Here is a 27,861-nt window from a genome sequence, read left to right as displayed (position 1 = left end):
ATATGCAATTTTTGAGCCTATTTCTCCTGTATTATGTTCTCTCCAATGCCTCTAACAAGTCATTCTGTCAGTGACTGGATCATAACATCCTGAGTGTCGATACATATTCTAAAACACAATCGTCTGTGGTGGTGATGGAACAAGCTAAGTTGTGCTCCTAAAGAACTCATGTTCAATGGGGCTGTGGCATATTGTAAGGCGACAGTTTTCCAAATAGGTACACATTTAGCCCTGCCCTCAGTAATACAGTGAAGTCAATTTGTCTTCAGCTTCCACTGTACAGAACTCCATTGGAGCAAACCAATTCCTATTCAGTTCATTAGAAATGTGGGTTTATTAATTCACCTCCCATTCTACATAATTCCTTACCCAAACCCACAGTACTCCCCAGTTATGGGTTCTCACATTTTACTGTCAGTGCAGCAGTCAGTAATCATTTGCACAGTAATACTTCTTTTTAGATTATTTTCTATAAAAGGCCTCTGGAATTTGGGCTGTAACAGTATAAATCATTTTAAACACAATGTCATTATAAAAACCAAAAAGAACCGCAGATGCTGTAAATCTGAAATTGCTGGATAAGCTCAGTAGGTCTGGCAGCATCTGTGGCGAGAAATCAGAGTTAATGTTTTGGGTAGCGTGACCCAAATTCTGATTTCTCTCCACAGATGCTGCCAGACCTGCTGAGCTCATCCAGCAATTTCTGTTTTTGTCCATCATTGATATTTAGTTAATCTTTTCAAGTATTCATCATAAATCAATTGATGTGGTCTTTTTCTGTAAAGACATCCTTCATCAGTGATATGTCTAACTTTAATCTTTCACTTTGTTACCTGTGTAAAATCCCAGAGAACCAGATCACCGGGAGTCAACTGAACACAGTAACCAAGCTAGTTAACTCTGATTGTATGACAGTTCTCTCTCCAACCATCAACTGCTATTCTTTACAAGAAATGCTATTTTATTCAGGTGAGGGATGTTTAGCCAATTTTTAATCCCCTTTCTTCTTATGATGTTAGCACCAAGCACTCCCAGGTTGCGATACACTGGCTACAGACTACATGAAGCTCCTCATATTCAGTCCCGATTATATTTCCTCAACCAGAGTGTATGCTCTCGTCATCAAACTAAGTGCACTTTTGGTCTGCAAATGCTAATAGGCGGATGGAAGAAACTTCTGTTCCACTTGTCCAAGTGGGATTTGAACAGATACCTCTCCATGTCGTTTCAGTGAGGCAGTACTGTGGGTAAGGGAAGGGGGTTGCACAGACTGGGTCTGAATCCCCACACCAGGGAATCCATGTCTTACACAGACCAGCAGAAGGTAAGGAACAGGGTCCAAGTCTCAGCGATTGTAGCTGGCCTCATATAGTCCCCTGTCTTGAACGTGAACCCTCCTCTAACAATCACAGAATTCCTACGTTACCAAAAGAGGTTCAACAAGTCCACACCGACCCCCTGAAGAGCATCTCACCCAGATGCACCTCCCTACCCTACCCTATCCTTGTAACCCTGCATTTCCCATGGCTAGCCCACCCAGCCTGCATATCCCGGGGCACAATGGGCAATTTAGCACGGCCAGTCCACCTATCCTACACATCTTCGGACTGTGGGAGGAAACCCATGCAGACAGGCGGAGAATGTGCAAACTCCACACAGACATTCACCCGAGGGTGGAATCAAATAGAGTCCCTGGCGCCGTGAGGCAGCAGTGCTAACAACCGAGCCACGTTTTGGACATTTACCAAATAGAAGCTTCAGAAAGTCAATAAAGGTTATACAGCCTGCTGACAGAATCTAAACACAGTAGCTATTCTAATAGACATTAGAAATCACTTACAGGCTGATTTAATTTTTAGATCGCACGCTCCCTCTAAATGTGCTTTTCAGATCTATAGCTGAAATACCAAGTGTCTGATACATACAAGGAAGGTCTGATAGCCTCCACTCCACATCAATCCTGCTCTTCCTTCCCTTCCACCAGCCCACTCCTCTCCCCAACATGTTCCTGCTTGGTTTTCCAGGTGATTGACATGGTACCCAAGTGGGTTCTCCTCAGGACTGAGTGTGGACAATGAGTACCAGCAGGTGACCTGACGTCAGGGAATGGCTGCCATCCTTTCCTCCCCAACACATGTGGATAAACACATGCACGTGTCTACACACATATGCACATGGGCTTACAGTGAACAGCTGAAAGACATGGAATCCTTGTGCCTGCCCCACCCCACTTTCTTAATACAAGGGGTATTAAACGTTAATTGTAAAACTCCCCAGTGGTGACCAAATTATGCCAGGTTCCATTTCTGTCGCAATTCTAGAATTTCTTTTGTTCAGTTCCATAGTTCTATCACTTTTCTGAAAAACTTGCAAACCCAATGGGTCTTATCTAAAACATATAAAGGGACTTCCGTTTCCCACAATCAGCCAATGGTTAATAGTGACCAAATAAATCAGACACATTCTTATTCCCTTTTGTTTGGGAAGATGTGGCTTTACGTTCCATACAACAGCTGGCCACAGCAACTCCATGAAATAGGATTGGACTGGGCGTTCTTGTAGGAGTAACATAGAAAGCTAGCATGCAGGTACAGCCAGCAACTGCAAGGCAAGAGGTGAGATGTTGGCCTTCAGCGACAGAGGCTGGAATAAACGGTGAAGGAGTCTTGCTGTAATTCTGAGGGAGGGTCACTCGACCCGAAACATTAACTCTGATTTCTCTCCACAGATGCTGGCAGACCTGCTGAACTTTGCCAGCAACTTATGATTTTGTTTCTTGCTGTCATTGTTGGAGTACTGGGTGTAGTTTTGCTCACCCAATCCAAGGACAGATAAATGCGCCTTAGAACATCCAAGTTTCATTAGATGAAGTCCTAGAATGACAGGGTTGTCTTATGCAAAGAGGTTGAGCAGAATGGGTTAGGGTTAGGATATCGACTGGCATTAGGAGGAATGCAGGGGTTTGTCAGGGAGATAGGAGAGATGCTTTCCACTGGCTGGAGGATCTAGAAATCAGGGCAATGTCACAGGATGAGATGTTGATCATTAAACTGGGATAAAGAGAAATTTCTTCACTCAGATTGTGAATCTTTGGAATTTTCTATCCCAGAAGGCAGGAATGATATCAACAGGTCTTTTGGGCTCTAGGGGATATGGAGATCAGACAGGAAAGTGGCAGCGCAATTTAAGATGAGCCACGATCTTAATGAATGGTAGTACAGGCTTGGGGGCCGAATAGTCAACTTGTATTTCTTATGTTCTTTCAGTCTAACGGGAAAGCCATGTGCCTGTCCCTCATCGCTAACAGGGAACTACTCGATGGCAGGGTCAGCTAAGGCCAGCATTTAATTTGGCAGTGATGCACCCCATAGTTAAACAGACAGAACTGCACATTATCTAAGCTGACACATGAAGATACACTGGGCGATCTTATAATGAAAGGTTGGATGGGATAGGCCCGAGTTTGGACAAATGAGAGACGATCTTACCGAAACATAGAAAATTGTGAGGCCACTTTACAGAGTACATTCTGAAAGGATGTTTCTCATTGTGTGACAGACCACAAAAAAAGGCCATGTTTTAAAAATAAGGAATCTCCTATTTAAGACTGAGATGTCTTAAATTTCTCGCAGAAATTTGAGAGTCTGTGGAACTCTCTATCCCAGAAATCAGTGGAGGCAGGGTCGGTGGATATTGTCTAAGGCAGAGGTAGATAGATTCTTGATTAATAAGGGAATCTAAGCATATTCAGGTCAGCAGGAAAACAGAATTGAGGACACAGTCAGATCGGTCGTGATCTTATCAAACGATGGATCGAGGGGCTGAATGGCCTACTCTTCCTCCTAATTTGTATGTTCCTCTTTACATTCATGTGTAAGAATCACTACTGAGCTGAGGTACTGAACAGCTGATCCTGTCAAGGGAGCCACAAGGTACCTGGTGAAGGCTGGGAGAGGACAGCCTTTTGCAAGCTTGAATGAATTGAGTGAAGTCTTATCAATGGTACAAGGCTGTGTTATTTTGGTCCTTTTCTCAGTTTTAAAGTGTCCCAACTGTAAATTTTCCTTTAAAATCATAAAACTAAAATGATCCGACTGCTGACTAGGACAACAATCTCAAATTCCTTGGCTTTTAATTGGATTTTCAAAACACTCCAGAACAGTTTGAGGAAGGGTCTTTAAAAAAAATCAGGAGTGGTGGAGAGACGAGGCAGGATTTACTGACTGGAGAATTTTCTTAATGGGACCATTCATTCTTTTAGAAACCAGAATTAAAACAGGAATCCATCAAGGAACATGCTATTGAGACAGAGTATATTTGACAATGGAATACCCAAGGCATTGCTGGCACTAATGATAAAATGATATTAGCAGGATGTGGACAGTCTTATCTCCATAATAATGTTGTTACAGCGCTTGACTTCAGCCTAAACCGTCCAATGGTAACTTGAATCATTACAATCAAACCCTCAATACTGAATATTGGGCTGGGAGGTATTCACTGGAGAGTAATTTTCAACTGTACCAATTTTTCCTCCCCATCCCTAGTACTTCTGACTACACCTTATCATGTGTGATCACTTTAAACGCCAATTTCTTTTTATCCACACTGTTCAGATGAGCAACATCTAATACAGGAATTGGTGACACTGACCTGTAGTTGGCAACTATATAATTCATATTCTGATTAAACACAGACCCCAACATTGAAAAGATCAAGTAGAAACCAGATGATATACACTGAAGCTGGTCTCCACTATGGACCCTACACTGTGCCCACTAGCATTGGTATTATCTCATTAAGAGAAGGAAGTCTGAGGGCACAGGTAGCCAGGGTAACTACACTGACAACTGCCTTCTGTTTATGCAAACCTATTAATGGCAAAAGAAAAGCAGAGAGCTGCCTTTAAGGGCTAAAAAGGCTATCTGGTTTCAGTAGCAAACCAATTACCTAACACTACTTTAAAAACAAAAGGTATGATATTTTCGAGAACTTTCCCTACCTAAATGTGCATTTTCCACCATCCCTTCCTCTTGCAAAACTGGATATGACCACAGCTGACACCTCAGCACATCCAATGAATTAAATAAAGTGATTGCTACTTTAATACTTTTTAAAATATATATGATGCCTTATTTAGAGTTGAGACACACTGATGAGCTGCACTATGTTAAGCTCTGGACAATCTCAAGAAGTTAGTCCTGTATGGTATTTCACACTGTTAAGACAACTTTGAGCCTGTCCTGTACAGTACTTCACACTGGTGGTTTTGATAACCCATTTGAGTCAATAACACTTAATTCATTTTGTTAATTTTGTATTGATCTAGGTGAAGGGTGAATCATGTGCCTTTAGCATCAAGATCCTCTGGTCAGGTACAGTACTATCTGATGCAGTGTAGACCCCTCCCACACAGTAACATATCACCTTCACTGTACCAGTGTGGTGTGTATTAATTTCCCTCTCTAGTGCTAAACTAGGAACAGTTTTTTAGCTGTGGGTCATTGAGGCTAGAATGACTTTATTTCAAACCATCCCACTGGTCTCAACATAGATCCCCATAAAGGCTAGTACCTAACTAACCAAATCACTAAATCCCCAGACTCACCCATCCCCTACAAATTATACAACAAAGCCACACATTATCAACTTCCAATTAGTTACAGAAGAGAAGGCTGTTTCAAGAAAGAGGCAGAGCAATGAGTGGTTCCGAAAGAGTAAATAGGAAAAGTCAGTATCTACTGGCAGGTAGGTCAGTAACTGCAAGACACAGATTTCATTAGCAAAAGAAGCTGCGAGAAGGAGAATAGGTTTTACACAGTTACCATGATCTGGAATACTCTTGAGAGAGTTGCAGAAGCGAATTCAATAGCAACTTTCAATTGGAAATGTTACATTTGAAAATGAGAGAGCTGCAGGCCTACAGGAAAACAGCGGGATGTGGCAATAATCAAGCACATCTTTCAAGGAGATGGAAAACCATCCATCATTTTCAGGGAGAGCTTTGTTGTCATGAATGTAAAATTTCCATTGTGTTTACTGCACATATACTAAGTGTGAGCATGCATATGTGTGCATGTCTGTACTTGTGCTCTGTGGGGTATGGGGTGTGGGGTGTGTGTAAGAGAGAGTGCGCCAGTATGTGAGAGTGCCTCTGAGGGTGTGTGTATTTGGGTGATACTACACTCTTCTGAAAAAAAGCAAGTCTGAGCATCAGAAATTGTGGCTAAAGGGATCAAGGGATAATGAGTCGGTGGTTGAGGCTGGTGTTAGTGTAGTGAGCTCAGTGATGATCGTATTGAATGGCCTATTCCTGCTCCTATCTATGAATTGTATCACAGAGAAGGTAAGGCAGGTAACGTACATGAGGTCTGAGATTCACTGGACAGGTTTCCATGACTGAAAGGTGTGCTTTCAAGGCTCTGGATTTTGTCTTCAGTTTTTTTTTGTCTTCCAGAAAATTTCATTGTTTTTTCATTACATTCATTTTATGTCTAATGGGCTGTATGAGGGACAAACACAGCAGCGAGAGGATTTAGACTGGATTCAGTGGATTTGTTATGACAAGATGAGATAAGTATGTAGGTTTTGTTTGAAGAAGAGTTTTGAAGAAAGTTTAACACTGGAATCAAAACATTAAATTCTGCTTTCTCTTTCCATAGATACTGCCAGACCTGCTGAGTTTCTCCAGCAATTCCTTCTTTTTTTTATTCGTTTCAGATCTCCAGCATTTTAAGTTCTTTGTTTTATTTTAGGTTTGTTTTAAAATTTGGTTTCTGGTTAAGTTCAGTCACTTGGAACCCAAGGTTAAAAAGCTACAGAGATACAGTAGTAAAGTCAAACCACACAATTTAGCAGAGAAAAATCAATGAAATAATTATTGCAACCCAAACTCCCAGCTGCAGCAATTTCAGTAAACTGGGAACAATCTCTGAGTGAAATCTGCCCTTATACATCAGCACAGACTGTTTCTAGTAAGCAGCACTACCAACAGTCCTCAAAAGGTTTAACATTATTGCGGTTAAAAAGAGCAGGTAATAAAAACCTTCAAACTGTAGCTTATATGACAATTATTAAATAATATTGTAGTGTTGATATAGTGAAACAAAAAGCCAGATGCTCAGAGAGAGATACAAACCTTGTGTCAACTCCAGGTTTCACGTCCCTCCCACACACTCCCCAGCGAAAACAGAATGGTATCATTTTCAAGATTTTAGACACAGAGGGAAGGATGGTCAGGAATGAAGGAAATCATTTTGGGAGTTAGAAATGTAACAGTCTCCATTTCAGATAGGCTGGTCAAACCTAACTGATTAATCTAGGCTGCAAGTGTTCAGGGTTCAATCTAGGCCGAGTCCTCGGACAGTTGGCACATTAATTTAATATCTGCCCTAGTTACCCACAGCCTATGGCCTATGCAATCCCTAACTCTTTACAATCATCCCCAACCCCTAACTGCACCCCCCAACAAGCCCACTGCTGCACAGACAGATTCTTTCATATCGTAGTGCTCACCAATGCAGAATAAATAGTTTTTTTGTATCTGTACCTCTAAACAGTATTTGTGTGCACAAGATGGTCAAGTTTGTGTGTGTTCTGGAACTTGTGGGTCATTCTAGACTGAACCCTGGATTTTGACCCTTCCTTCCATTATGGAGCAGATTCCAGGGAAGACCCTGCCTCTCCATCATGACTAGCAGTGTCGAAGGCTTGTTCTGCACTCAGTACGTCTGAATCGAGGTTGACGCCTGTAGTGTCCGAGATAAAGGAGTGGTAAGCATCTCCATCTACCATCAGCAGCTTCGGTTTGGGAATCCAGCTCTTACGGACCACCCGGCGAGCGTTGGTGCACATGTCTGCCGCAATGGCATTCATCTCACTCTCTTTAAAGTTGGGGGCGAAATTCTGGCAGTAGACTGCAGAGGTTGGGTTGGGTTGAGTTGGAGAGAATAATACCAGAGTTACAGCTGTCTCATTCACTCAGGTGAACAATTCAATACTACAGTTTCGTTTCATCTATTCCCAGTGTTCTCTTCTTCAAAAGACTGAGGCAAATTGGGGTATGCAATAAACTCCTGGGCTCTCCTCTAGTATTCAGTGTGAGCTCGGTTGGCTGGACAGTTGGTTTGTGATGTAAACTGATGCCAACAGTGTGGGTTCAATTCCCACAGCAGCTGATTGCCGGGAAAGACTCTCTTTCTCCTCACCCGAGGTGTGGTGACCCTCAGGTTAAACCACCCCCAGCTGTCCCTCTATAATGAGAGAGCAGACCTATGGTCTGGTAGGACTATGGTGACTTTACTTCCTAGTGAGAGGCCAGGCAAGTGTGTTTGTAAAGGTAATCCCAAACAGATTCAGTCTAATCTTTAGCTACCTTATTAGTGATCTCTCTACACAGATCAGAAACTGAAATGCCAGCTAATTACCAGGTTACGGATTTGTAGTAACCATGAGGGACTGGTCCCGTAGATTTTTTAAGTTCAATTCCACCCCAGGGTGGTCTATTAATATAGCAATTAATATTCACTGGTTGTCACTACCCATAGGATCCTGAGTGGACTTAGTAAACATCACCTGCAAATATTTACCATGCCATGCTGATTACAGGATTGGACTAAATTTTTGTCTTATTATTCTGATGGATTGTTCAATTCTACCCCTCCTCCTTCACTGTCTCCATTAAAGTCTTTCTCCCTAATCAAATCTTTAGCAACCCATCCTAATAAACTTCTTCAGCTCAATGTCCAGTTTTCTCTGATCCCGAGGGACAATTCATGTGAAACTCACTATATAAACACAGCTGTGGATTTGTCAAGTAACACTCACCCAGAATCTACTTCAATTTACATAAGTGAAAGGGAACGTACTCAATTAGAAATTTGTGTTCATATTGCAGTACACTGGGCAGCCAGAAAGCACTGCTGATAATAGAAGGAAACAGTCCCAAATTTGTGAGAAAGAATTAATTTGAATAAATGCCTTGTTGATCATTTAATTTCATGGTTGATACAGCAAGTTCATTTTCCAGAATATACCAGATCAGCAAGTAAAATAAAAAAAAGAGGACAGCTGGTGTGACATTCGGCTGGGTAGCTCCACTTAACCTGCTGCAGTAACAGATGAGAGTGGGAACTACAAGACAAATGGGGCACAATTAAGCAATTTCTGAATAAAAACACACACAAAACTAATTAGTCCTGGCCACGTCTGTACAAATGACTGGCAGCTCTGAACATGGTAAGGCACGTTGTTGTGGATTTGAATGGCAATTCCAAATCAAATTTTGTTGTTTTAATTTTCTAAAAGAAATTAAACATGCACTTTCTCTCCCCTCTCCTCAAGCACAACATGCTGATACCTTGCTGTGGTCAACTGTAAAACCCTGGCACTTCACTCTAATGGTCATTTCTTTTGTGTGAGACAAAGCAGTGAGTGTTGGCAGCCTATTTGACAACAGTAAGTATCACTGCAAAGCTCAATTCTAGCAGCCCCTCCACAGCTCGGCTATGTTGGGCTACTTCAGCAGACAGCTGCATTTTATAAACACTATATGTAATGGGCCAGTGACCCTTTACGAACAGCCTCTGATTTACTGGCAGATGGGGTGCTTGATATTGCACTACCCCATGGAGATTATGATGTTCTCCCAGCACAGCGTGAGCTCCTCTCCTCAGCAAAGATGCCATGGGAGGCAGCACAGTTGTGATCAGGCATTTCCCTTGTTGGGAGAAACAGGAAATCTTCCAGAGGGAAACATCGTCAACAACAGTCTACAGAATTCTCAGGTACCACAGGACTGAGGGCAAAGAATGAATGTCCTTTCAGAACATCTGGTGATTTTTAACTACACTAAATTCCATTAATATCAGACTTATTACAATAGAAAACATTCCAACACAGTTCACATAAACAGACAGAAGCTTATGACAAGCCAAGATGGAAACTTTAGTCCTGATGACAAAAACCTTAGTCAACAGCTGAAGCATAGCTCCCAAGGTGGGGAAGGCTGGGACTATGGAGCCAGACTGGGAGAAGGTGAGGGATGGTCAGGGGTAGGATGGGGCAGCATTGAAGGCAAGTATCTTGGGTCTAGGGAGAAAGTGAGGGCAGGGATTGGCGGGGTGCGGAGCTACACTGATGTAGCTGTAAACAGTCTGTTGATAACATTATGAGTTCTGCAGATTGATTCCTGGACTTCTTACAAAATATGGCACAGAACATCTTCGGTTGTTCCTTTACTGTTGTGCATCCTCCATCATTAATCACGAATAGCTCAAAGCAAGGCAAAGATCAAGGGGGAATTAGTAGCAGCAAGCTACCCAAAACAACCCACTGTCAGTACTACATAATGACAGAGGTGGGAATTACAACAAGGTACTGGGAATGATCATTGCAAAAATACCCTAGGTGGAGGCAGAGGGCTGAGGTGAAGGCGGAAAGAGGCCAGAGTGCAGAATTTCCGGAGGGTTGTTGAGCTGGAGGAGGACGTAGAGATAGAGAAGGGTGAGACCAAGGAGGGAAATGTTAACAGTGTTGAAAATCTTAAAGTTGAGATATTGCCGGAGCAGGAATAGTTCAGCATGGATGTAACAAAGGAATGGATGAAGGAGTCAGCAGTAGACCAGCTGATGCAGAGACAGTTGGGCAACATTACGAAGGTGGAAATTAAGTGGTTTTGGTGAAGAGTGGTCAAAAATCAGGAAGGAACGTCAAATAAGACACAAAGGTTGTGAGTGGACTGCTTTAGCCTCAGATATTGATTTGATTGATTGTTGTCACATGTATCAAGTTGTAGTGAAAAGTGTTGCTTCGTGTGCTATACAGGCAGATGGCACATATAAAATGCATCAGGGTAGCAGAATAGGGTGCAGAATACAGAGTTACAGCTGCAGAGAGAGCAATCAGAATTAATATTTAAGAGATTCGTTCAAAAGCCAGATAACGGTGGAAGCTGTTCTTGAATCTGTTCATATGTTTGTTCATACATTGGTCAGGTAGAGGGGCAGAGTTTTACAGTGTCTACAGAATACTTATAAAAAGACTCAAGGGCTGACCTGAGAGTGCAGGTCCACTATACTCACTTTTCACGGCATTAAGGACCCGACTATCCAAAGGTTTCCTGCTTGGGTCATTTGTGGACGAGCGAATCCCAGTGCCACAGCTATTTGCCAGTGTGTTCCTGAGGCAGGAGAGGGCATAAGCACAAAATGTATCCCATTCAAAATAATCCCACAGAATATCATCCTGCAAACATCTCCTACTCAAAGCTGATTCTTTAGAATAGACTTCCTTCTATCTGATGCCTGATTTTACAAAGCTTTCAAAGAATGAAATTGAAGTTACAACTTTATTTCCCACTCTGTCCTCCTTTGCCTTCTCTCACCAGTATCATCAGGCTGTTCAACCATTAGGGCATCTTCTCCTAGCCCCTGACCACTAAGTGCAAAGTACAGAACTTAATGGAGAAGAATAAGCAGAGTAATACTGTGCAGAACAGCACTTTCAGTGTCATCGGGAACCATCTCATCTCATCCTTGGCCTCTTTCTCTCTCAACAAATATCGCAACACTTCCCTCTGTATTTATTTAGCCTCTTTTCTCATTTGATCATTCTTGTCCTCCAGCTGATCACAGACCCTGGTCTGTTGCTTTTCCCTGACTCCCATTTTCGCTGGCTTAAAAGCTTTAACATCTTCCCAGTTTTGCTGAAAGCTCTGAAACATAAACTCGCTCACTCTGTCCCTCTATCAGTGCAGCCTGCCGGACTTACTAAGCCTCTCCAACAATTTTCTGCTGGAAATTTCACTTTGCTTCTTACCGGTCAAAGAAGGATGCCAGCAGCCTTCGAAGGAGGACTTTGTGACGTGTTCCTGCACAGACGTGGCAGTTCATTAATTGGGCTCGAGTGATAAAGACACTAGTTCCTGTAAAAATATAACAAATCAAACTCAAGAGGCCATTCTTCATGAACAGATGCAAACAGGAGTGCTGGTCAGTGGTGGAGCAGCTAAGGAGGGGGGTGGCCTGACAAAACATGAAATAGACATCTGACCCCTACCTCCCCAAAGCCTGTCCATCATCCACAATACATAAGTCAGGGGTGTAATGGAATACTCCCCACTTGCCTGGATGTGTGCAGCCCCAACAACACTCGAGAAGCTTGATGCCAATGAGGACAAAGCAGCCACTTGATTGTCACCACAACCACCATCTTCAACATGCGCTTCCCTGATGAGTGCACACACAGTAGCTGCAATGTGTACCATCTACAAGATGCATGCACTAACCTCCAAACCTGCAATCTCTACAGCCTGGACGGACAAAGGCAGAAGACGTACGGAAACAGCCCCTCCTACAAGTTCCCCTCCAAGTCATACACCATCCTGTGCCAGAATTATATCGCTGTTCCTTCATCATCACTGGGTCAAATCTTAGAATGCCCTTCCCCAAGGCATTGTCAGACTGAAGAACTGCTGTGATCAAGGCGGCAGCTCACCACCACATTCTCAAAGCAATTACGGATATGCAATACACATTGATTTAACCAGCAAGCGGCAATATTCTATCAATGAATGAAAACAAAATAGAAACTCTGAAATGTGGGCAGTACCTGTAACAAGTTCCAGCTTTTCAGTGGGATCCCCCTCTGCGTAAAGCTTGGGGTGACATCGGTTACCAATCTGGGTGATCAGCTCAGCTGGCAAGGCCGCCAGGTCTCTCCTCATCCGCACCCTGGAACGGGCATCTGTGGTCAAGTGATCAGGCAGGGCATCAACCCGCTCAGTTGCTGGCAAAAAGAAACAAACAAATGAGTCTGGTGATGACATTATAAAGGACATATTGCATGGAACCAGGCAGATTTCCACAACTAGTCCAACTCAGCGTCTTTCCTTCACCCCCATCTTCAACTCACACTGTCAATGTCACATCGAGAGTGACACTGAACAGTGTGCTGGGAACTGAAAGAGTAAGGAGAATCTTTCTAAACATCCAGGTTTGTTTGTATTTCACTGAAATTTACTGCTTAATTTAATCTAGGCTTAAGCAGGAAAATGCAGACAGCAGCTGAAGTTAGGCAATTAGCTTAAATTATGTTTTCTACCTTTGGAACCAAGGTTACTCAGATCACATAAAGCATCTCAGTGAAACTTTAAACAAATCGCTGAGAGTTGGGTGAATAAGTGAGAAGGGGAAGGTGCTGAGCCTTTGTTCTTTCTAACTTTCTCACCTGGTGGGAATTGCATCTTACTCTGCTACAGGGGGAGAAGTTAGCTGTTTGGTGAGTAGCTGGTAAATGGTTAAGGTCTATTTTATATTTATTGTTTATAAATAGTTTAGGAACTGATGGTAAGGTTATTAATGGTTTTAAAAAGGAAATTAAATCATTGAATGAAACAATTAAGGATCTAATTAAAACACATTAAAGGTATCAGGACAGGTAACATGTCATGCTTGTAACATTTGAGAATTCCTTAATGCCAGCGTGATCCAATGTAAAACATAAGTGTTTGCAGTCTAACTCAGCATTGAGCTGGAGACCCGCATTTAGATGCTATGGCATATCAGGGAGTGGGTATGTTGCACCAAGAGCAGCCACATTTCTTAGGATTCGGTCTTCTGATTTGATTAGTGGTAATGAAAGGGAGTGAAAGAGACTCAGGCAGCAATAGGGACCATGAGGCAGGAGGCTGAGCCTTTGGAATTGTCCAACAGTTCGAGACTCTTTCAGCAAGTTTGGATGAGAGTTGGGGCTGCAGGCCATTTGAACTAAATAGACATGGCACTGTGGTAGAGGATTAGAGATAATGGGAACTGCAGAAGGGTCTAGGCCTGAAACATCAGCTTTTGTGCTCCCGAGATGCTGCTTGGCCTGCTGTGTTCATCCAGCTCCACACCTTGTTACTGTGGTAGAGGATATCGTTTGTGTGAAGGGAGAAAAAAATGAATGCAATGGCTGTAGGGCATGGTGCATTGCATGGATTGACATTACTCTCTGCAGCAAGGCATGAAACTCCAGATGGTCGTATTGCCTGCTTGGTGCCAGGGTTTGGGACTTCTTCACCAAACCTGTGTAGATCTTTCAGTGGGAAGGGTAGGATTCAGTCAGTGTTGACTATGTAGATACCAATAACATAATCTGGACAGAGAAACAGGTTCTGCATAGTTAGTATGAGGAGCCAAGTACCAAATTAAGAAGCAAAACCTCAAAGATATGAATCTCTGCATTATTATTTGAGCCATGCACAAATTGGCATTTGATAAATGAGATAAGATAGATGAATGTGTGGCACAAAGGGAGGTGTAGTTTTGGGGGTTCTGGCATTAAGCACTGGGGAGAGAGGGAGCTGTACAGTGGGACAGTCTATACCTGAAACATGCTGGGACAGCGTTCTGGTGAGCTGCCTAACTAGGGAAGCTTTTAACTAAATAGTGAGTTTGAGGGATCAAATTTGGAAAAATAGATAAATCAAAGAGTATATATACGGCTAATGGAGAAAGCATTAATATGAAAAATTAAGATACTGACAGATAGTACAAATTTAAGGGTAAATCTACAGATAAGGCTATAGGCTACAAAAATAATAAAACAATAAAACTAAAGATCCTGTGCCTGAATGCACAACACATTTAAAGTGAAACATGTGAACTGATGGCACAAAACAAAATTTAGTAAATACAACCTGATAGCAGTCAGAGAGACATGGCTGCAGGATGACATGGATTGGGACCCTGAAATTGAATGATAAACTGACAATGAGGAAGAACAGGAAACTAGGAAAAAGTACAGGTGAGGCTCTGTTAGTTAATGACGTTATTACCACAATCGAGAACAATGACCCAAGTTCAGGCAACCAGAACGTAAGGAGGGGCTTGGGAACAGATGAGAAGCGATAAAGGAAAGAAATGACTCATGCAAATCTTACAGTGCCCCTCAAAGCACCCCCATGGCGCGACTCAGCTAAAGGAAGGAACGATGGAAGCTCATCAGAAATGTACAACAATAATCAAGGGGGATTCTATAAACAGACCGGCAAAATCAGGCGAGCGAAGATAACAAGATGAGTTCAGAGAATGTTTTTACAATAATTTCTTCAAATAGAACATTCTGGAGCCAACCAGAGAACAGGCTATTCTAGACCTGGTTATTGAGTAACAAAAGAGAATGAATTAATGATCTCATTGTGAATATGCCCCTAGGTAGCAGTGATCATAATATGATGGAGTTTCACATTCAGTTTATGGGAGAGGAGTTTGGGTCCAAGACTAATATTTTAAACTTAAATAAAGCAATTAGCAGATCATGAAAGCAGAGCTACCCAAGTGAACTGGCAACAGGTTAGTGGAGATGTAGACATTTAAGGGGTATTTCAAAATATACAGAATAGATACATTACAATGAGAAAGAGGGGAAGACCGACCATAATGGTAAACCAAAAAAAGATAAAGTTAATATCAAACTTAAGGTAAAAGCACATAACCGTGCAAAAATAGGTGGCAGGTCAGAAGACTGAAGAGAACGTTAAAAACCCCAAAAATGGTTAAAAGATTAATAGGGAAGAAATGAAAGTACAAGAGAAAAGTAGATAGAAGTAAAAGTTTCTATAGATCTTTAAAAGAGAAACAAAAGTGACTGTCGGTCTGAGAGAAAGTGAGTTGCAGGAATTAATAATGGAAAATGGCAGATGGAGATGGTAGATGAATCGAACAGGTATTTTGCATCAGTCTGCACTATAATGGATACAAGTAGCATCCCAGAAATAGATAAATCAGGAAATGGAAGGGAGGGAAATATTGAAGAAAATTACAATAACCAGGGAAGTGGTACTGAGCCAGAGACTGACCAGTTCCTTGATCCCAATGGACTGTTATAGTGTCTGAAAAGAACTGGCTAGTGAGTTAGCTGATGTGTTGGTTTTGACTCTCCAAGATTCCCTAGATTCAGGAAAGTTTCCATTATATTGGAAAACAGTGAATGTAAACTCCTTTATTTGTAAAGAGTGGGAGATGGAAAGCTAGAAATGACAGGCCAGTTAGATTAACATCTGTCATAGGGAAAATATTGGAAGCTATTACCGAAAGACATTATAGCAGGTCATTTCGAAAAAAGGCAAGATAATCAGTTAGGGTCAACATGGTTTTCGGAAGGGGAGATCATGTTTAATCAAGTTATTGCAGTTTTTTGAAGAAATAATAACTGTGGATAAAGGGGAACTGCTAGACGTACTGCACTTAAGACTTCCAGTACACATGGACAAGGTGCCACAATTATTGTTAAGGAAAATAAAAGCTCGTAATGTCAGGGTAACATATTGACTTCGATGGAAGACTGTCCAGCAAAAGGCAAAAATGGGTTGTCTATGGTCAGTAAAATATCAGTGCTATACCACAGGTTTCACTGCCACCTCAACTTCACAACTCACCCACCCTAATAAGCTCGGAGTTCTTTGTTAGTCAAGTATATATTTAAGGCACAATATTCAGTGACTGTCTCCACTGCTTTCTGGGGAGAAAAGTTCCATAGATCCAAATGAAAGATGCACTTTCTTTAAAAAAAAATTGATGCCCCCCCCACCACCCCAGTTCAAGTCTGTCCTGAAACAACCTTTCATCATCCAGCCTGCCAGTCTCTACAGGATGTTGTTTGCCTCATTAGGATTTCATTTCTCTAAACTCCAACAGAAACAGGCCCAGCATGTCCAACCATTTCTCACAAGGTAATAGTTAATCCCAGGAATCAGTCATGTGAGCTTTCTCTGAGCTGCTTCGAACACGTTTATGTCCTTTATTAAATAAGATGTCCAAAACTGTACACAGTACCCCAGATGTGGTCTCACCAATACCCTTTTGAGCTGTCAAACATCTCTGCTTTTATATTCCATTCTCCTACAATGTTTCATGTTCCTTCTTCCCAACTTGCTGCATCTATCTGTTGTAATTCATGTGCCGGAACAGCCAGATTCCTCAGTACCTCAGAGTTCTGCAATCTCTCTCTACTTCAATAATAATGCACTAATTTAAAATCCTCCCCATCCTAGAAATCTGAGCACAAATTGCAGGAATTGAGAATGTGAGAGACACTACATAAATGCAACTTCTTTTTAAAAAGGTATTTTTGAAGGAGTGCAGGCACCTAAGAAGCTGATTTTTTTTTCCTCTACTGACATCTCTGACATAGAGAATGTCTTCATACCGCAGTGTACCGAGTCATGGAACAGGTAACAGTTCTGAATTAACCGATGTGAATATATTACTCGAGGCATCTATCTGCAATGTCTCCAAACAGGCCCCATCTCATATTTTCTAATCAACCTGTCCAGATGTGTTACAAATATTGCTGGAGCAGATGGGACTGGATTCCAGGCCTCCTGATCCAGAGGTAAGGACGCCACCATAAGAATCCTCCCCGTTGCATGTGTACCAAAACTCTCATTTTTGATAAAAACCCAAAGGAACTGCGGATGCTGTAAATCAGGAACAAAAACAAAGTTGCTGGAAATGCTCAGCAGGTCTGGAAGCATCTGTGAAGGAAATTGTTAATGTCTGGTTAATAAAATTGTTGAGTTTGTTGATGCCTTTGTTTACGGCTAGGAGAAACAGGTGCTAGCCATTAATTGTTTTGAGTACAATATATGGATGGTAGGGACCTCTGGTGGCACAGTGGTAATGTCCCTACCCTGAATTGGGAGGCTTGAGTTCAAGCCCCACCTGCTCCAGAGCCGTGTCTTCCATCTCTAAACATGTCGATTCAAACGAAATCTATGAATACAGGGAGCTCCCGTAAAAATACAGTAGGGTGGAAGGAGCTGTAAGACTGAATAATCAATAAATGTTATTCATAGAGGAAGTTGTCTTAGTTTTCTGTCTCACTGATGGCTCTAGTTAGATCGACACCCTGCACATGTTCACCCAAATGCTCCCCCACCATGTCAAACTGCTCACGTTAGGCAGTAACATACCGCGCAAAAACAAAGTTGCTGGAAAAGCTCAGCAGGTCTGGCAGCATCCGTGAAGAAGAAAACAGAGTTAACGTTTCGGGTCCGGTGACCCTTCCTCAGAGCATACCGTGACCTAGTTCAGCACTGGGCAATAGGAACAAACACCTTTCTGACGACATAGGAAATCCTGAGTCTTTGCGTTTGGCCTGTCCGGTGGCAGACAATGCAAGAGATTCAAATTCTGGGAAATGACATGGAAAACAATGCTCCTGATAAATGCTGCCACTGTAAATTACCCATTTGGATGTTGTACTGATATGGAGCTGGCTTACCTGGTGGCCCAAAATTCATCATGCTGTACATAGTGTACATGTTACAGATCTGCCTGTAGTGCTCCTCTGTCATATCCTCACCACAAGCTTCTTCTTCCTCATCCTCTTCATTCTGGTAGGAGTTGGGACTGTCACTGGTATACGCACTGGACATGCCAGGACTGGTGCGGTCTGAGCTGCCCTGTGCTCCCGCTGCACATACCTGGTGCCGGCTCGCAGGGGCACCGTGGGAAACCCGAGCCAGTTTGGAGGCTGCCCCCCCATTCCCTTCCCGCTGGCCACTCTCCCACAGACGCTTGCCGATGGGGGTGAACTGCACAGTGTCCAAGTCAGCTTGCTCCGTTTTGACACGCGACACCAGCGAGAGAGGGGTGGCTGCCAGTGAGCGCGAGGCCTGGGCAGGACTTGGGGGCTCCGAGGGTGTCTCCTCTGTGTGGAGGCCCTGCGAGTCACACCGCGGTGAGCTGACCTTCAGGCAGAACTCGGTCTCCTGGTCCATTATCTGCTGGATCTGGAGGAAGCCGGCTGTATACATCAGGAGGAACTGGTCACCCATGTTCATGCTGAGTCTGCCGGTGTAACAGAATGCCAGGATCTGCTGGAAAGACTGTGGTTGGACAGCTGTGGGAAGCTCGAAGCTCGTGCAGTTGTTGGAGCTGAACAGGTCACGGAAGTAGCTACTGCTTGCTGCCAGGACTGCACGATGTGCCTTGAAAGCCTGTCCTTTGACGACGATGGAAACATCACAGTACAAGCCCTGGAGTCGCTGGTCATTCAGAGATTCCAGGATATTATTCCCAAAGTTCGGAATCTCCATTTGCAGGGTCTGAGCCATGGTGTCCACTCAGCACACTGCAGTATCTGCTAGGATAGACGAGGAGACGGCAGCATTAGCATTAATACATTTAACATGTAGCATTTCACCTGCAAAACTCAATAGATGCACTCTCACCTCAGGGCTAAATGGTTGTGGGGTTTACCTTGAAAAGAGGAGGCTTGAGCACTGAAGCTAGGCTGACCCACTTTTTGCAGTACGTATTGGGGAGGCAATGGCCTAGTGCTATTATCACTGGACTGTTAATCCAGAGACCCAGGTAATGTTCTGGGAACTCGAGTTCAAATCCCGCCATGGCAGATGGTGGAATTTAAATTCAATTAATATCTGGAATTAAGAATCTAATGATGAATATGAATCCATTGTAATTTGTTGGAAAAGCCCATCTGGTTCACTGTTGCCCTTTAGGGATGGAAATCTGCCATCCTTACCTGGTTTGGCCTACATGTAACTCCAGATCACAGCAATGTGGTTGACTTTAAACTAGAGATAGGCAATAAATGCTGCCTAGCCAGCGAAGCCCTCATCCCGGGAATGAATAAAGAAAACAAAATGTACGAAATAGGAGCACAGATAGATAATTTGGCCCCTCGAACCTGTTCTGCCAGTCAATAAGATCATGACCAGTCTGTTTGTATTCTCATCAACCCCATTTAGCCCTGGTTTCTCATGCTCAACAAGAATTTATCCATCTCTGTCTTAAAAATATTCAATGACCCCATCTCCACCACCTTATGAGGCAGAGAGTTCCAAAGTCAGACAATACTTGAGAGAAAAGAAATTCTCTGAATATCTCAAAGGGTGACTCCTAGTTTTATACAGTGCACCCTAATTCAGGACTGACTCGCAACAAGAAACATCCTTTCCAAGTCCACCTTGTCATGATCTTACACATTTCAACCAAGTCATGCCTTACTCTTTGAAACTCCAGTGGAAGCAAACCCAGTCTGTCCAACCGATCATCTGGAGTATCAATCTAGTAAAGCTCCTTTGCACCACCTCCAAGTTATTTATATTCTCTCTTAAATAAAGAGACTAAAACTGCCCGAAGTGAGGGATCTGGTCTGACCAATGCCCTGTATAACTGAAGAATAACATCCTTACTTTCATATTTAATTCCTTTCAGAATAAATGATAGCATTTCATTCGCCTCTAAATCACATGTTGTAACTGCATACTAACGTTGTGTGACTTGTGCACAAGAACAAATCCCTCTGCGCCTGAGTTTCATTCTCCAATTAACTCTCACTCTGCATTTTTATTCTTCTTGCCAAAGTGAACAACCTCACATTTTCCCACGTTATACACGATCTGACAGATTCTTGCCGATCACTCAACTTATCAATAGCCAATCTTTCTGTATGGGGTGCCACACTGTCAGAGGTGACAGGTGAGAGCCCTGTCTACCCACAATCACTATCACTGAAAAACATATGAACTGGTTAATATCATATTACTGTTTGGGTGGTCTCACTGTGCCGGAACACGTGGCTCTGTTTTAAATAAAGGCTTTACAATCACCAGCCACATCCTGGAAAAAAAGATGAACAAAAACCCTGTTCTTTCCTCCGGATGTACAGTCCCCCATATCTTTTAAACTCAAGTTCTCCCAGTGCCCTCGCCAATATTCCTTCACAAGTCAACATCACAAACCACTGAAACTGGAGATTTAACTCACTGCTATTTGCGGAATCTCGAGAGGAAGTTGCCGGCTTTGCTTTCCTATGTCGCAACACTGTATTGCAAAAAACAGGTAACCACATTGGTTGTAAATTCTGATGGCCTGAGAACAAGGCACCACGTGAATGCAAATCTGCATGTTCTTTATGGAGGGACTCTGTTGGTTTCAGGAGCAGGTCTGACCTCGTACTCATTTTCTGCAACAGGATTGCTACGCATTGCTCAGCGGCAGGAACCAATTTCCCCATCTCTGGGAGGTTTCTTCCTCAGAGCTCACATCTAACCTGATGCAGGAAACAAACATCTCTTTCTAATACTGGAAACAAAAAAATGCTGGAAATCACAGCAGGTCAGGCAGCATCCATGGAGAGAGAGCAAGCTAACATTGAGTCAAGGCTGTATTTCCAGTATTGTTGTTTTCAGTACAGATTCCAGCACCTGCAGTAATTTTCTCCTTACATTTCTTTCCAATAACTATTTTCAGACTTCAAGCCTTATTCACAGATCACTCCAGCCTGATCATTCAGCTTGTCTCAAAGTGACCGATTTTGCACTTCCAGACAGACATTTTTTTGAGGTGGTGGTATCAGTGGTGGTCACTTCATGAAGGTTAGACATTCACTGCGAAGTCTTGCAGACTTCAGTACCAGCCTCTGCCTGTGAGAACACTGAAATTGGGTGGCACTGCTGGCAGCATTACAGAGTAATGGCACACCATGTGCGGTTGCAGTTTCATTTCCATCTTGTTCCAGAACTGAAGCACAGCTTGTAACAACGATGAAGCCTCCTGTTCAATTATCCTGTCAACTTGTTTAAAAGAAAAGATATCCTGTCTTTGGAATGTTTAAATGATTTGTAGGGCATTGTTGGTAAGATTGACATTTATCAATCAACTCCAATCTCTGAATTTCCAGCTTACCTGGTTAGCAAAGGATGTTGACATGGGACTGGAGTCACATATACACCAGGGTGGGTAAGAAGACATTAGTGAACCAACTGGGTTATTACAACAATCCCACGCCTGCATGCCACCTTTATATAACAGGTTACTTTCACTTAAGAAAATGAACTCAAATTCTCACCTGCCGTGATGGGATTGCAGCTCACGGTCTCAGAATATTAGTCCAGGTTTTAAGATTGCTGGTCCAGTAACAGATTTAATTTCTTTTAATATTTGGATATTGAGGTTAGCATGAATCTAGTCTTTGCCCTCAGGTCAGGTAAATGTTTGGGAAAAAGCAGTCTCACCTTGCAGAGAAAGTAAGTTTTGAACTGGTCGTTTCGTAGCATAGAACTTGTATATTGCTGAAAAAGACAAATTTTGTCAAAGCTTTTTGTCACGCACTCATCAGGGCAGTTCACAAGAATACAAGCTCAAGGGGAAATTGAATAGCTGCCCTCTATTTTCAATGGATATATAAACACGCAGGACTCTGTATTCTGCAGGCAGGAAGAACATGTACACACATGGCGTTCTAGTCGACTCAACAAAAAGGCGATAGCCATTCACTAGGTTCACTTCTCAGGGCAATGCCTCGCGCAGTTACAGTCAACCTGCCTGTGTTAATATATCAACAAAGTCTGGCTGTTAACTGTCGATCATCATTAATGGGTGCAAGGCTTCAACTAATAAGAGTTCACTTACCAACCAAATAGCACTCGCCCTTTATGTAGTGTAAATGGCGGTTTCTCCCTTGAATTGGTTTTCTTGCAAATTGTCCTGATGAGTGCAAGAAGACAAGGTCAACTAAATGTGTCTTTTTCAGGTATATCAAGTTATTGACTTTTTTTTAAAATGATCTCAACATTTGATGGTCCTTCCTTTGCTTTGATCCAAATGTAACCTTGTGGCTACAAAATCAAACTGACTGCCTGTTCCTCCAAAGCAGTGAGGTAGCTCACAGTAGATTCAAAGTCCTCACTCTCAGGTGTGTTTCCATGAAAGATTTTGAAATAGGATTTGAAATCTGATATTAAAAGATTCACGCGATGTTTGGAGATTTTCATTTTGTTTGAATCAACCCGTTTGGAAATGGGAGAACACACTGCTGGCACAGCTGGGACTTGAAACTTTGACCCAGAGATAGAGACACTATTACTGTGCCACAGGACCCCGTAAGGTTGGAGTTTATTTTGATTCAAAACTCATGAGGGAATTAAAACATGGCAGTTAAAAAGAAACACTGTTAATCACAAAGCTATTTAATTGTTCACATCCAATGCAGTGCCTGCCACCTGCATATTAATATACCAAGTGCTACAGAAATCAGAATGAAGCCCATAACCTTTAACGCAGTGCTGATAAGCATAATGAAGGATTATTTCAATTTTTTCTCACCACTGACAACAGACTTCATTGTTGGTGTTATATACGAATATAATAATCAGGAGAGAAGTAGTTCATTCAGCCACTCAGGCTGCTTCACCATTCCCCAAGATCACGACTGTAACCTCAAATCCACAAGGCCACTTACTCCCAATAACCTTTCACCCCTTTTGTTTAACAAGAATCTCTTCACCTCTGCCTTCAAAAATATTCAAGGACTCAGCTTTCATCAACTTTTCAGGAAGAAAGTTCAAGAGACTCTCACTCATCTGTTTTAAACAGGCAATGACCTTTTCTTAAGTAGTGACTCTTAGTTCTGGATTCACTCATAAGATTGATTGATTTTATTGCTGTCACACATACAGTGAAAAGTGTTGTTTTGCATGCTATACAACAGATCGAGTGCATCAGGGTAACAGAATAAGAGTGCAGATAACAGTGTTACTGCCGGAGGGAGAGGGGAGAGGGGAGATCAGAATTAACATTGGAGAGGTCCATTCAAAAGTCTGATAACAGCGGGGAAGAAGCTGTTCTTGAATCTGTTCGTCCGTGTATTCAAACGTTTATATCTTCTCCCTAATGGAAGAGGGTGGAAGAGAGTATAACCAGGGTGGGAGGGGTCTTTGATTAAGTTGGGTACTTTCCCGAGACAGTGGGAAGTATAGATGGAGTCAATGATGGGAGGCTGGTTTGTGTGATGAACTGGGCTGTGTCTATAGTTTCTTGTGGTGTTGAGAAAACCAGTTGCCACACCATATTGTGCTGCATCCAGACAGGATACTTTCTTTGGTGCATCTATAAAATTAGTAGGAGCCCTTATGGACATAGCCGAATTTCCTTAGCTTCCTGACGAAGTCGAGACATTGTTGTGCTTTCTTGACTGATGCGTCAACATGGGTGGATCCACCCATTCAAGACCTCTTAGGATCTCAGATGTTTCAACTAAGGCACTTCAAGGCAACTCCAATGGGTACAAGCCCAGCCTGTCCAAACTTTCCTCATCAAACAACCTGTCTTTGTAGGTAACAGTCTAGTAAAGCGATGATCAGCATAAACTACTGTCTCATTCAGCTGGATGTAAAAACTTCATAATTTTATTGCAGTGTTTTCTCACAGATAGAGTGGAAATATTATAAAAGTTCTTCAGATGCAACTTAGGACACCAAAATCTCAGACAGAATATAATCTTCGCCATCTCAGTCGATCCAGGGACATCGCTTTAACACTGTCCATCATGGGCAAGGATTGGAAGAACAACATGTAGATGCAGTAACTTCAACCCAAGAGGCTCTGTGGAAGTGGTACAGAGAATGGACGTGATGCCAAAGGGACAGGTTAGGACACGTGACTGAAGGTCTAATTAATGAAGTCTGCTGAAGTCTCTTTGTGATCAGGTCTCTCATCTCGCCTCTCCATCAGGTGATCAACAATTTGACTCTTTCTTCATCACCCGAGAATGGGAAGGGCATTAACAAACCCCACCTTTTGCCTCTTGGGAACCTGCAAAAATTAAATCCTGGTCTCTCTCTTTCTGTTTGATTTACCCAATCTTCTGTCAGTGGGGGAGTATGTGGTCTCACTCAGCAACTCCACCCCCAAACAATGGACAAGGGATGGAGCAAGCAAGGAGTGGCACTATAACATCAGCAGCATAATCTAAGCTCTCTACCCCACCGTGGCTCTCCTCACAGAAGGCACATTTCTGGGTTCAAAACCTGTTTCCATTAAGACGACTGCAGAGCCCTACTCCAGATTCACACTTGTGAAGTACTGTGGGGGCACTACACAGTCAGAGGTAGAATTTCAGATGAGAAGTTGTACTGAGGCCCCAACTTTCTTCTCAGGATGCAAAAGATCAAATGGCAAAATTCAAAGAATGGCGAATGAGTTATCCTCAATACCCCAACCAATGTTAATTGCTCAATAGGCAACACACCATTGTTTGTGGGATCTTGCAATGAGCTAATAAGGCTGCCGTGTTTCCCACATTACAACAAGTGGCTACGCTTCATAAAAATACTTCGGCATGTCTTGTGGTTAACAAAAAAATGCAAATGTTTCACTGGGTTCAAAGGAGCAGAAGAAAAGACCAATTAGGTGGTAATAAGAGTTAAATCAGCTTGGTGTTTAAAGGAGGAAGTGAAGAATTGCAGCTGGAGGATGTCTTTATTTCAGAGTCTTGAGAAAGAAGCATTTAAAATAGGAGGTTGTACACGGAATAGGAGGAAATTGGTGCAGATGCTGGAATCTGTACTGGAAACAACAAGTGCTGGAAATTGCAGTGGGTCAGGCAGCATCCACGGAGAGACAGCACGTTAACGTTCGGAGTCTGGATAACTCTTCAGAGGGGAAGCTGCAGGGGTGTAAAGGCAAGGTCATTCTTGTGTTCAAAAGAATAAAATCTGTGCACTATGAACAAAGATTGGAAAGTCACAATTTAGCGAGAGAGAGAGGGGAGGCTACAGGTGAGAAAAGTTCAACCTATCAGATCAGAAACATGAAACTAAATTCCTGATCAAAGTCGTACCCTAAATTTGCAGTTACAGAACAATAATCACAAACTTGCTTCAGAATCTAATCCGAAGTGTTAGTGCCCAGTAACATGGAGTTATAGTGCTCTATTAATTTATTCACACAAACTGCAGAGTTTGTAGGCATAACACAAGTGCAGCTAGAACCAGTGAAGGGTTTTCATGAATCTGATTCATTGTGAAGTGCAAGCCCCAGGTCACTGGTCCAGATCAAACCAGGTCAAAAGTCATTTTGACCAGTTTCTAAATGTCAACGTGGCGCCTCAATGCTCGAGTTGGACAAAGCAACAGCTCAGCTTGTAACTGAGCTGCACAGAGCAGGAAGATCTCAGGTTTTGCTGGCAGTAGTACTGTGAGCTTGTCTAAACACAGTGGCGTGGACATTGGTCTAGACAGAAGTTCCTGCTCACTACCCACTACATTTGGAGCTTTGGTACAACACAAATCAGACTTGGCTCAGTTTCCCTCATTCCCTGAATAGCCTGATGACATTCACCATCCTCACAGCCAGTGAAAGATCAACGACAGTGCAGTTGAACCCTATTGCATGAGTTGTGGCCTTTAAAAGTGTCGAGTGGGGAAGGGTGAGGAATTTGGAGAAATGTCAGTAGAAACGGATAAAGACAAACCAAAGATTATAGACATTCTACAGTTCAAAAACAATTTCAGAATGACAAGAAAATTGAACACAGATGCATTAGATAGTCTGCCTGCTCTGTTATAGAGACCAATTCAGAAGGAAATTGAAAGCAGCATTGTAAAGCGCAACATAATTACTAAATGCAACTGTACCAAGGTAAAATAACTATCATGTCACTCACAAGCAGTAGACTGAAGTTTTCTATTTTTCTGAACTTAAGCATATAAAGTCATTGGTTTTCATGCTGGGTAAGCAGATCTGGTATCCAGTGGCAGTACTATGCTCACTCAGGTCAGCCTGCTGCAGGGGAAAGGTAGGTGTCTTACGTCCCAACAGCATGATGGATCTCTTCAGCATCTCCAGCCAATGGTTTCATCGAACCATGCTTCCAACTTAGCAGCAGGCTACTAAAGTGTGCCCATGGCCATAAATAGCTGAATGGAGACTTCCCAGGCCGATTACAGACTGCAACACAGACTTTGAACCTGTTGTACTGGGCTAGGTTTAAAAAGGACTTTTTGGAGATGCACTGTAACACACAAACTTATTTTCCTTTCTCTCAGAACAGTTACAACAATCCCAGAAATTGAAACATGGGTTTCCATTTTTAAACAAAACTTAATTTCAAAAATCCTTCCCTTCGGAGTTAAAACAATCTGATTTTGACTGACTCATAATTGTAAAACTATAAAAAAAACTTTATCAAGATGTTTTCAAGATTGCAGAACTGTAATGTAAAACTCAGCATGCAATTGAACTCGCTCAGCAGACGTATCATAAACAACTTGGTCCTGTCTTATTTTGACTAAGCTTGCAGAATACACATAATGGACAACCCCCTCAAAACACTCAGTGTCCATTAGTGTTTTGATTCTTTCCAGTTACTCCACAAATCACTCAATTCTCAAAGAAAGGGGGTTCATATCCCAACAGGTGAAAAAAAAACAAAAACAAGTTTGCTCACCGTCACTTTTTCACTGATTGAAAATCACTGATGGAGAGGAGGCACAAGAGGGGAGGGGTGAGGTGGGTGAGAGGGGAGGGGTGAGGAGGAGGGGGTAGTGTTGTTGAGGGGTTGCTATCTAAGTTCTGGAAGTATTTGGGAAGTGCAGCTCGGGCAGTTTGCAGCAGGTTTTTATTTTTAAAACAAAGTTTTGCAGTTTTTCCCACCGCCCCCATCCCATCCCATCCCATCCCATCCCATCCCCCCACGGTCTACAATCCTCTCCCCAAATCTCTCTCTCTCATACACATACACACAAAAGGGGCATTAAATCAGGGGGAATGGGGAAGAGAGAGCACAAAATAAAAGATTACACAACCCCCTCCAGGGTCTGTCAAAGCTGATAACAAGCGGGGAGGCTTTAAGGAATGACTGGTGCAGCCTGGAGGCCAAAGCCTGTGCTGGAAGCTCACAAACTCACCCCAGTGTCTCTCAATGCTTGCAGCAGCCATTCATTGTCAGGACAGCCAGCGCCTAGCAACCGAGCACTGAGCGCACCGATCGGAGTTCACCCCCTCCTCCAGAAGTCCTCCAGGCCCCCTTAGCCGCGCACCGATCCACCGCCACCTGACCCCTTCC

At 42.7% G+C, this 27,861-nt stretch overlaps 1 protein-coding gene across 6 annotated transcripts; it reads right to left on the bottom strand.

The window, feature by feature from the left end:
• Positions 1-649: 649 nt before the first annotated feature.
• On the bottom strand, positions 650-27,815 carry nacc1b (nucleus accumbens associated 1, BEN and BTB (POZ) domain containing b). Of its 6 annotated transcripts, none has more exons than XM_048521995.2 (8): positions 27,704-27,795; positions 22,428-22,502; positions 21,865-22,087; positions 18,268-19,131; positions 12,610-12,786; positions 11,818-11,923; positions 11,082-11,179; positions 650-7,916 (listed from the first exon to the last, which is right to left on the bottom strand). In XM_048521995.2, the coding sequence occupies exons 4-8, from the start codon at positions 19,100-19,102 to the stop codon at positions 7,651-7,653; spliced, it is 1,482 nt and encodes a 493-aa protein (XP_048377952.1). In that variant the 5' UTR covers positions 19,103-19,131; positions 21,865-22,087; positions 22,428-22,502; positions 27,704-27,795; the 3' UTR covers positions 650-7,650. The 6 variants fall into 6 exon arrangements, with proteins under 6 accessions (XP_048377952.1, XP_048377953.1, XP_048377955.1 ...); XM_048521996.2 differs by having other exon boundaries at positions 18,268-19,128; XM_048521998.2 differs by having other exon boundaries at positions 22,031-22,087.
• Between the last annotated feature and the right edge of the window lie 46 nt (positions 27,816-27,861).

The sequence above is a fragment of the Stegostoma tigrinum genome, chromosome 35 (genome assembly GCF_030684315.1).
Source record: "Stegostoma tigrinum isolate sSteTig4 chromosome 35, sSteTig4.hap1, whole genome shotgun sequence".
Lineage (NCBI taxonomy): Eukaryota > Metazoa > Chordata > Chondrichthyes > Orectolobiformes > Stegostomatidae > Stegostoma > Stegostoma tigrinum.
Note: the sequence above shows the minus strand (reverse complement) of the source record. Positions and strands in the feature narration are given on the sequence as shown.

What these genes read in the sequence shown, in the direction of transcription:
- nacc1b (XM_048522000.2), bottom strand. Translation starts at nt 19,102, where the DNA reads ATGGCTCAGACCCTGCAAATGGAGATTCCGAACTTTGGGAATAATATC. An exon ending in GATGAATTTTGGGCCACCAG is followed by an intron (nt 12,787 to 18,267) that starts GTAAGCCAGCTC and finishes TCTTTTTGCCAG; the next exon opens with CAACTGAGCGGGTTGATGCC. An exon ending in AAAGCTGGAACTTGTTACAG is followed by an intron (nt 11,924 to 12,609) that starts GTACTGCCCACA and finishes ATATTTTTACAG; the next exon opens with GAACTAGTGTCTTTATCACT.